The sequence below is a fragment of the Exophiala oligosperma genome (assembly GCF_000835515.1).
Source record: "Exophiala oligosperma strain CBS 72588 unplaced genomic scaffold supercont1.8, whole genome shotgun sequence".
Lineage (NCBI taxonomy): Eukaryota > Fungi > Ascomycota > Eurotiomycetes > Chaetothyriales > Herpotrichiellaceae > Exophiala > Exophiala oligosperma.
In genome coordinates, this window is record NW_015622825.1 from 25,843 (window position 1) to 35,500 (window position 9,658).

At 49.8% G+C, this 9,658-nt stretch overlaps 4 protein-coding genes across 8 annotated transcripts; 2 read left to right on the forward strand and 2 right to left on the reverse strand.

Moving 5' to 3' along the window:
- Positions 1-47: 47 nt before the first annotated feature.
- PV06_08058 (uncharacterized protein) lies at positions 48-4,027 on the reverse strand. Its single transcript, XM_016409351.1, has 3 exons — positions 2,924-4,027; positions 2,123-2,872; positions 48-2,071 (listed from the first exon to the last, which is right to left on the reverse strand). The coding sequence occupies exons 1-3, from the start codon at positions 3,083-3,085 to the stop codon at positions 608-610; spliced, it is 2,376 nt and encodes a 791-aa protein (XP_016259659.1). The 5' UTR covers positions 3,086-4,027; the 3' UTR covers positions 48-607.
- A 480-nt stretch (positions 4,028-4,507) lies between these two features.
- PV06_08059 (uncharacterized protein) lies at positions 4,508-5,712 on the forward strand. Its single transcript, XM_016409352.1, has 2 exons — positions 4,508-5,457; positions 5,518-5,712. Exon 1 carries the CDS (start codon positions 4,943-4,945, stop codon positions 5,303-5,305), a length of 363 nt encoding a protein of 120 aa, XP_016259660.1. The 5' UTR covers positions 4,508-4,942; the 3' UTR covers positions 5,306-5,457; positions 5,518-5,712.
- Positions 5,713-6,083: 371 nt separating this feature from the next.
- PV06_08060 lies at positions 6,084-7,996 on the forward strand. Of its 2 annotated transcripts, XM_016409354.1 has the most exons (5): positions 6,084-6,317; positions 6,407-6,629; positions 6,765-6,791; positions 6,842-7,076; positions 7,123-7,996. In XM_016409354.1, exons 2-5 carry the CDS (start codon positions 6,586-6,588, stop codon positions 7,600-7,602), a joined length of 786 nt encoding a protein of 261 aa, XP_016259662.1. In that variant the 5' UTR covers positions 6,084-6,317; positions 6,407-6,585; the 3' UTR covers positions 7,603-7,996. The 2 variants fall into 2 exon arrangements, with proteins under 2 accessions (XP_016259662.1, XP_016259661.1); XM_016409353.1 differs by having other exon boundaries at positions 6,084-6,629.
- Positions 7,936-9,451, reverse strand: PV06_08061. Of its 4 annotated transcripts, XM_016409358.1 has the most exons (5): positions 9,239-9,451; positions 9,099-9,172; positions 8,863-9,029; positions 8,350-8,804; positions 7,936-8,304 (listed from the first exon to the last, which is right to left on the reverse strand). In XM_016409358.1, exons 4-5 carry the CDS (start codon positions 8,542-8,544, stop codon positions 8,059-8,061), a joined length of 441 nt encoding a protein of 146 aa, XP_016259666.1. In that variant the 5' UTR covers positions 8,545-8,804; positions 8,863-9,029; positions 9,099-9,172; positions 9,239-9,451; the 3' UTR covers positions 7,936-8,058. The 4 variants fall into 4 exon arrangements, with proteins under 4 accessions (XP_016259666.1, XP_016259664.1, XP_016259665.1 ...); XM_016409356.1 differs by having other exon boundaries at positions 8,863-9,172; XM_016409357.1 differs by having other exon boundaries at positions 9,099-9,451.
- Positions 9,452-9,658: the final 207 nt, after the last annotated feature.

Here is a 9,658-nt window from a genome sequence, read left to right on the forward strand (position 1 = left end):
GAGAACATCGACACAAGTCAAATTACCAGACAGACAGAGCAGAAAGATCTCAGTTGATGCATCGATTGTCCTCTTAAAAGACGAGTCATCTATGCAAATCCTAGACTAGGCCCAACAGTATTGTTCCTATTTCGCCAACAGTCCTTTCCATACATATTGATATATCTAGCTGTACAACCTCTTTTGTCATGAGGAGGATTAACAAATGGAAATCTCTTCGTCGCTGTTCAAGCTGACAAGGTCGCCACTATCATCGCCGGCAAAACCCAAAATGCAGTCCATACAAAAACTTGTCCTCACTAACTCTCGGTTCGTTCGCGCGAAGCCCAAAATCAAATGCAATAACCAGGCATGGTGAGCCCGCGGCTCACAGGAGAGTATCAAAGTTTAACAGGCAAGGAAAGAGCAGCAACTCGATGTTGCCCAAAGGGAAAAAAGAAAGCCGTGGTAGGCTGCCAACGCCAAAATAACTCAAAAACACCTTCATAGGTGACAACACTCTTTGTCTTTTCGTACAGGATATCAAGGAACACGATTTTCGTCAGGTAGTCAAGACTAGGAACTTTTCAGGTTTGAAACGAGTGTGGTCGGTCGGATAGATCTGTTTTTATCGGTAGATGGATGTTCCAGCTGCGAAAATAGAGTTGGCAGCCGCTGCTCCCCATTCGTTTTCCTCATAAGGCGGCGTAGGCCAGAGGGAGTTTACATGCTCGTTTTCGTTACGTTTCTTGGTAATATTCAAAGGCTGAGCCGGTGTTGGGTTGAATTGCACACCATTCCTTTTGGCGGATGGCGATGGAGTCAAGTATGCACCCTGCAGTGCATGGTTGCTCGATGGGTGTGGTAATGACTGTCGGTGATGATCCTTTTGTGCCAGAACTTGTCGTTGTGGCTGTTCTTTTGTATTCGTGTTTTGGTCCAGACGTCTCACGGCACGGTTAGCAGACCTCAGAACTTCATCTAGCAGTTCGTCGGCCTCCTCAGGCGTCTCATACTGATTGGCTTGGATGGGCGGGCGCCGTGCCCGAGTTGTCGAGTTAGTCACATTTTGTCCAAGATTGTCGCTGGATCGTCGACCTTCTGAGCGAGGCACAGAGTGAGTTCTCTTCAAAGATCCTTGGTTGTTCTTGATGTTCGAATGGCTTCTCGAGGCGGCTTCTGCTTCTTCACGGTCCAGGCTGTATCTCACGTTCTGCAAGATTTTGTCCAAATCCGAGAAGTCCTGGTTGGTCTCAGGAATAACACTATCGACCATGAGAGAGGATCTATTCGACCACGGCACATTCGCGGCATTCGCTTCGACGTCATCACCGCTGGGTGACGCCAAGCCGTGTCTGCCAGAGAACCGCCTTGCTCGCTTCCGCAAATGCGAGAAGAAGCTCTCCTTTTGGCCACCAGGAGGTGAGACCAAGCCACTGTTGGCATTTAATGCTCGCTCGGCTTCTTGTCGGTGAAGGTCCGCGTAATGGTTGCCATGGGAATTGAGCGACAATTGTCTGCCAATCTTCTTCGACTTCTCTTCCGTGGCCTTGGAACTTGGCTTAGCTTCTGGTTGAGAAGTAAAGGCAGAACTTGCCTGAGCTGTAACAGCATTCGGCAAGGGAGAAATGGGTCGAATGGATGGCAGAATGGGCATTGGTGCGGCCCCGACAGGGTTGGTGCCATTGGTCCACGTTGCACGCTTATTCGCCTGAGGGCGAAGTCTGCTGACTAGACCCTCGGGTTCTTGTTGTGGTACCACTTTGGGCTCGGGATTATGTTGAGGGACAACAGGGGCACTTTCTCGAGCGATGAGTGATCTCCGGAACCAGGAAGCCTTCGATGTGATAGTGGGTGTTTCAGTGGTATCCTTGGACCTGAAACTGAGATCTGAGTGTTTCCGGCCAAGCAATCTTGATGATGATTTCGGCCTGAGAGGATCAACAGCATCTGTGAAGAAATCATGCTCCATGGCTTGTCTCGAATTTGGTCGGTTCTTGGGATCCCACATCAGGCACCATGTTACGAAGTTACTAAACGCCAAAGACCACTGTGGAGGCTGCAGGATCGTCTCCATGGCATGAGGGGCCATCTGTAAAGGTCAGTATAAGGCACAAGCCATACAAAGGTTGTGAAAACCTACCTTTGGAAACGAAAAGCCGAGCTTTTGGGCCAACTTCGTACCCTCTCTCCATTCACCGCCACCAACACGGGTGCCAGACTTGGTGTACCAATTTCCTGGGCTTCCCATGATTTCGCAAACCCGCCAAACTTGGTCGACTTCATTGCCTCCAGGAAACAGTGGTTTCAATGTAGCGATTTCAACAGCCATAGCACCAATGGCCCAGATGTCGACCGGCGCGGAATATTCACCCGCACGAAGAAGAACTTCAGGAGCTCTGTACCATCTTGTAGAAACATAGGTAGTGTAGGGTAATCTTGAGTGCGTCTCTCGAGCCAGACCAAAATCCGCAATCTTTATCGAATACGTCGGAGGTGTTGATGGAGGTGTGACGAGGGATGAATATCTGCTGAATGAAGATTGCGAATCGTGAGGTGCGGATGTAGAGACAAGAATGTTTTCTGGTTTAATGTCGCGATGGAAGAAGTGGTGACAGTGGATGTGCTCGAGACCAGAAAGGATTTGATAGAGGATGCTCTTCACACTTCGGGCATCCAGGCATTTGTGGTCGCGGGCTTTCATCAATTGATAAAGATTACCATCCATGTACTCCATACAAATATGGAGCTTTTTGCTGAACGGATCGAGGAAGATGTCAAGGGCAGGGACGAGGTGGGCATGTGTCGGCAGGGTTCGTAGGAAGATGACTTCTCGGAGTTCTAAGCACGGTGAAAACGACTCGAACGTCTTCTTCATCGTCTTGATGGCAACCTAGGAGAAGATTAGCTTGGATGCACTCAAATGAGGTCGTCCTTCACTCACCATCGTATTCCGTCGAGCAACACTGGCGCCATTTGCCCTAACTCTGGCAAGATGTACACTCCCGAAACTGCCATCTCCTATCTCCTTGATCACCTCGAACCTATCCTCCAGGGCGGCCATGCTATAGGAGGAGGGCCTGTGGTTGTAGTCGATAATAGCCATAGTGATGGTTCAGATATTCTCTTTCCAACGTCTCGCGGTTGATTCTTCTGATCAACAGTAGGAATATCAACCAAATTATCTCAACCAGGCTGCCTGGGGCCCTTTTGGGGGTGTCTGTGAAGCCTCACAGCGTCATTTCTATGTATATCTGTCGTTGAATGCTTTTACGTCTCTTCAGGGCTGTTAGACAGTCGTCGGAGGAGTGGTTTGTCGAGCGGTCGTTCGATCGGGGTCGAGAGGTTTGTAGCGAGCGTGAGGCGATGGAACAGGGAGGGTAAAGTGTCGAGTCGGGCAGAGCTTCAAGAAATTGATGCTGAGGACATAGGATCCAGGTCGACAACGCTCCAGGTATTGTAGCTAAGGGAAGCTAGTTCGGGAGGAGTGCTTGTCGGAAGCAGACCCGCAAGGGGTCGTGCTGGGAAAGTGGATAGACAAACCCTCCCCTTTCCTCGTACTGGCAGCGTGGTTCAAGCCTGCGGCATGGGAGAACTGTAGTGTAGGGGGTAAAGTGACAGATGTTTTCGGTTATGTTGACGAGAGTGCTCAGACAATTTGCTGTGAAATGGGAGGCGCGTTCCTCCTTGTATCGGATTGGCAAGGGGTGTTGGCAGATGTGTGAGAAGGTAGCGGAAGTGGCAGGCCCGGCGTGCCACGACGGGCTTAATCACCGCTAAGACGTAGGCTAGGCTGAGGAGGGTCTGGGAATTGGGCTGACGCAGGATCTCAGTACTGTACACGGCGTACGAGTAGGTATCTGATGCTGCGTTTTCTGGCCAAGGCAGTAAGTAGTCGGTGAGAGAAAAGAAATTGAGGCGACTGCGGGTTTTTCTTTTGGTTTCCCTGAATGTATGTGCGCGATGAGTGTTGGCGGCGGGTGATTCCCAGACCAGCGGTGACGACAATAATGGGTTGTCAGCAACGCAAGCAGCTGGAAGATGCCTGAGATTGTGGCCTTGGAAGGGAGAGCGCCCGGGCTACGGAAGCTTCTACTGTACTGTCCTGCGCAGTCCGGAGTACCATGACGGCCCGGTAAGGCAGACGGCTGCTAAGGATCTTCTCGGTCGTGTGCTGAAGACGCCAGTGGCGCTGTGGTGATGGAGCCACTACTGTATTGTACTGTACCGCAACATTCCAGTAAAGAGCATGGGCTCTTGGGTAGCGCGTTGGGGCTGTCCAGGACTAGTGAGTCCCTCGCAATTCCGACCCAAGCAGCCAGGTCAGCGTGGCCCGTCCTGCACGCCAGAATGCTTCATCCCCAGCGCCAGAAGCTGCGGAAGCCGGACACCTGCTAATTCATCGCCCTAGCACTCATCTCTGGTAAGTCGCGCTCCGGCAACCGCAACTAGGCTGCCTACAGGACCCCGTAAGTAGGCACCTAGGACATAAGAATACTACAGTACGGAGTCTCCATCCAAGGATAGCATCACAGTCCGCATCTCACCGCCCAGCTGGCTCGCGGATCGCAGCTACGTATGGTGAGCCCAGATCCACGCGATGAAATGAATTCGATGTGTTGGCTGTTGAGTGTTTTTTCGACAAGCAATGACAGATTCCGCGTCTGCAATCGCGCAAAAAACAGCTGAGAAGTGAAGGGTCAACAACACCGCATGCCATGGTCGCCGCCAGAAACACTCCTGTCTCATTCGTGGGCAGTCGGCGAATGTTGTCGTCACTTTCTGTCACACTACAAGAGAACGACCTCCTCACTGGCTCTGGGAGGTGAAAAGACAGCTAGAACCAACAGTCATTTCACGGGGGGAACGGGTATGGTGGCAGTAGTTGGCCAACCTGTTTGAGCAAATCACACCTGTGGCGAATAACGATCGCCCATGCAAAACAGCCACGAGTCGGTTCCTGATGCAAACCCTGTCTTCCCTTGGCCTCTTCTCGTTTGACCGTCTTGCGTTGGACAAGCTAGGTAGCCACGGCCTGGTACTCCGCGTGCACCTGTTAAAAGGCTTCTGGGACAGAGACCACGAGGACATCTTTCGAAGCCACAGAAACATGGATATCTACCAAAGCTACGGAGTATATAATACTGAGAGACTCATGAGAATCAACGCGCATACGGACACGAATACTCCCCTGACAATTTGTGATCGTCAAGAATCCTGGCGAAGAGCACCAAAGTTGGGAATCCGGCTTTCGCCCCCTGGAACTAATGACGACGGGCTCTCGTTCCTGGTTCAAGCAAATGCGCGATGCCAAATGCAGGATTAGCCTTGACCTTGTCCCTACTTTGCTCTTGTCGCGGCAACCAGGAGAATGGGTCGGGGCGCTGCTGGTGCCGGCCAACGGTGCAGTTTGTTGCTGATCAAATCTCCAGTCCACCTTGGATTGGCTTGAACCTCTTCCACAAGTATTTTGACCTGGTACGTGTGGAGTGTTTGCTTACCCTTCCGCCTTGCTTTTTCACTTACAGTACGGAGTAGTGGCGCTGACGATAGATACCTCGAGTCGAGTGGGCCATGCTTCTGGAAGTTTGGGGATCCGTTACGGCGTAGTATTATTACCAGTAGATTTGTCTCGAAAAATTGGCAAAGGTAGTGCCACACTCCAAAGAGATTACTTGGTGCAGCTGCTGAACTATAAGGTGTCCATAGCGAGTAAAGAAACTGAAAGTTTGCATTAATATTGGGACCGACGCTTGGATGTACTTTACTCTCTCAGTTGTTTGTTCAGCTTACTCCGTACCGCAAAATCATAAATTCAGCTCAAAAGCTTCGGATCACAAAAGCTCCTTAATTTGTAACACAATGTTTCCGGGAGTACCCAGCATCGTGACACCCCCAAATTCTAGGCTGTTGCCAACATCTCGTCTTTTTTATGTGAAGCAACAGGTCAGGTGCCTGGATAGGCACCTGCTCTCCATACGATAATAATGTCTCACACGCAAGCAAACTGCAACAAAGGCGCTGCCAAGAAACGTTGGTTGCAGTTATCAAACTTGGGTCTCATATTGCAAATCAGCCTCATAGGAGAGAGTTATGTAATGTACCTTTATTGACTTCACCAACACCCACTGCAAACTTCCAAACATGTTCTCCTGGATCGAATCCTCGCTATCCCAGAAATGATGACCCAGGAAGCCTCGTAGACTTAGGTCAAGGCTCTCCGAGAGATGAGTCGTTGATCAAGTCACAACTTTACTCAAACCACCCCACCACAACCTGTGATAAATTTTGATATATCCAGTAGTGTTTCAGTGACCTGGAATATTGCCAGGATAAGGGTCTGTTTTTCTTCAATCACACAGTCTCTGAATGTGTTGCCTTGAACCCCGTGACAAGGCAGGTTTACTTGAGATCTAATGTGTGATAGGTTCCGCCGCATTTGTTTCAACTTCACTTTCCCTTCATTCAAGGCGACGCTTGACAACAATTTCAGTCTCTTCTGTCTTTAAAAGCGTCAAGAGCGTTCACAACTTTCCTCGTTACACAAACAAACTCGATTATCCTCCGCAGCAGGTGCTTCTGGGGGTGCATCTCTTGCCGGAAGCCATGCCTCGCAAACAGACACCTCATTGGCAAAAGACGCCAGACTCGTAAGTGTTTCTCATTCTATCATCGCTGCGTTACCTGCGTCTCTCAACGACTTTGCTTCCGCTTTCTTGCGTGCCACTCCTCCCTGCGATTGCCGACTCCAGCGTCACCATGACTCCTGATACTAACCGTTTCAGCATCAACAACGTCGATGTTGGTAACATGTATGTTCTTCTCTCCAACTCAACAGATCAGCCAACTCATGATTTTACAGCATTGAATGTGCCAATTGTTCCAGAAAACTCTTCCGTTCCCGATTCTCCAACAATCAATACAAAAGATTTCAATCAGAAGTTCTACATGCTCGTCAGGGCGGACCACCAGCACAATTACCGAGATGCCAGGACTGCACCGCAGGTAATATCATGGAGTTGAAATGTACCTCATGTGGTTACACCAAAGCTATCGACTTCTTCTCTGGCCAACAACGGAGACACCCAGACGAAGCAGTGAGTGACAAGAAAATCTTGGCAAGGGACATGCTGACAGGCTCAGAAATGCATCAACTGCCAACAAGAAATCCAAGATCGCCTTCCCGGTCTGAAAGAGTCGGCTGAGGAGGAGCTGATCAGAGAAGAAATCAAGTCAAAACGTATCGATCCTATGTCTAGTATGTCGGCCATTGGTTCTTCTCAACCGAGCATCGGTGGTTCGATAGTCCCCTCTCAAGAAGGTGATCAGAACTCCTTCACCACGTTAGGGCGTGTCAGAGTGCCACAAGAAGGCAGATCGGACTGGGGCGAGGACCACCAGAGCCCGAGACGCTCACCATCGCCATCAAACAGCGAATTCTCCGGTTTGAACTCCATGTCCGAATTTCCCGCCGCCAAGAGGGGCTTCCACAAGGTTGCCGCATACAAGACCCCAGTTTCTGAACGCGCACAGAACCAGATACAACGCGAGTATCTCCAAAAAGCTCAAGCAGAGCATGGAAAACAAGACGAATCTGATGCCGACGAAGACTGGGAGCTTTGAAGAAGACCATCTCAGCTCGGTGATGACCGACTTGGGCATCAGGCTTCCATTCCACCTGACCTCTTTCCCTGGAGCAACTTTGGTATTCATCAGGTGACCATCGTGTATCACGATTCGAAGAAAAAAGGGCCACACAGCTCGTGGCCATCGATGTGTCGAAAAATTGGCGCAAAGATATCCGGTTTTGAGGCAAAGCCCTTGAAGATGGGAGCAACACAAAGCACGCCGAAGGAGCTCCACAGCCTAAGATTACTGTGTGCACATCTGCGAAGGTAGAAAAACAACTGCTATCTATCTAATGGATGTTATCGAAGAGCATGATGTCGTTTAATTGTCCGCAGTCCACAGACACATAAACATATGATTGAGAAGTAATGTAGACCTGAGTAAGGATGGCACTTAGTAGCTCCCTGAAAAGGAACCATCGTCTAATTCGAGCCGGTTGGCTACACGTTCCTAGGCCTCAGTGTACACGGCCTCGTCAGCCTCGGTGAAGTTGTTCTGGTGGCGTTCTCGAGCCTCTAGCTTCTCAGATTCTATACAATCTTCTGGCTCCTGAAGGCACTCGTATAGCTCTTTGTACGAGACGAATATCTCACCCTCAATACCATTATCCTGTGTGCTGTCTCCAAATTCCGCTAGACGAAGTCTAATACCGAGTGTAGTGTCGTTTACAGGCTGGCCATCATCAAGCCGGAAGCTCTGTGATCGATCAGTATATAAAACGGCAGAGATCATGAAACTTACCTGATCGAGGATTGTTGGCTCTACAGCCCATGCTTCGTCGTTGGCTCGCCAGACGGTGAGTGTGGTCCGTTTGTGTTTCTTGTACTCCAGGTCTATTCCGATGACGACACGGATCTTGATGTCAGACCCCAAGGTGTAATCTTGTGCAATGCGGCGCAAGTCTATTACTTTTTGAGAGTTGGCGACTTCGATCATGACTGTTCTCGCTCGCGCTCCTAGTTTTCAAAAAGCGCTATCTGGTTCATGAACTCCGTAGCGCGCGTCTGAAGGGGATGATTCTGCTAGAACCAGTATGGCGGACATCTTTGGCGAAGAGCGCAGCCGGTTCAGGCCCACTTGAGAGTTCATATGTTTGGTGCAAGATACGCTTTTCGAGGGATGCAAAAAACACACCGTGCCGCACACCTGTACCCATTTGTACAACGAGGCGCCCGCTCGGACGAAAGTAATGGATGCTATGTCAATGTCAGCATGATGTATCTCTGCGTGCACGATGAAACAGACGTGACATACCGTAGTTTAGGAAAATTCATCTAGCAGTGGATTTAGTTCGGTCCATAATCTCTCGTCAACATTCTTGAACGTTTCTCCGTGCTCGTACTGTAGTTTTGTGATTTGTTGGAGGATTTCGTTTACGCGTGGCTCCTCTTTCTCTTTGATCAGGAGAGGGGCGGACGAGACTAAACTCGCAACAGGAGCGATCTCTTCAGTGTCGTGCACTGGTTCGTCCATCGTCGAGGACAACAGACCTTGAAAGTATTTACATACAATCGACGCGCAAGAGGGTAACATGCACCCACACTTGCATGTCGCAGTTGCTGTTCTGTGTTCATCCTTAATTGCTTGAAAGTTGCCTTTATGCAAACAAATTGAAACAGGCTTCACTCACTCTCGGCTCTTCGCATACCAACAAGCTTGGGATCATCTTCGGTTCCTCCAAGCTCACGGCTGCCTGTTACGTGTGCCGCTGTGACAGCAAACACTTCACCCGTGAATTCTAAGGAGCAGAAGTTTACATCGGTTGGACAGCTAAGTGGACGCGCTATCACTACTCAGGTTCACATTACTTCTCAACCAAAAGTGTATGTCTGTGTGAGAGAGAACCGTCAACGTTAAAGCACAACAATCGAAGCGTGACTGGTTGTCTCAGATGCTTAGACCCTCGGCTCAGTTGCCTAGTACAGACCTACGGGGGGAGTATTAGACGACTAGGGGGGCTCCCAACCCATGTTCGGTAAGAAAATGCCTTCGCCCTTCATTAAAGCCCCGAACCTGTTGTGTCATTTCTTAATATCAATATGAGTTGAAA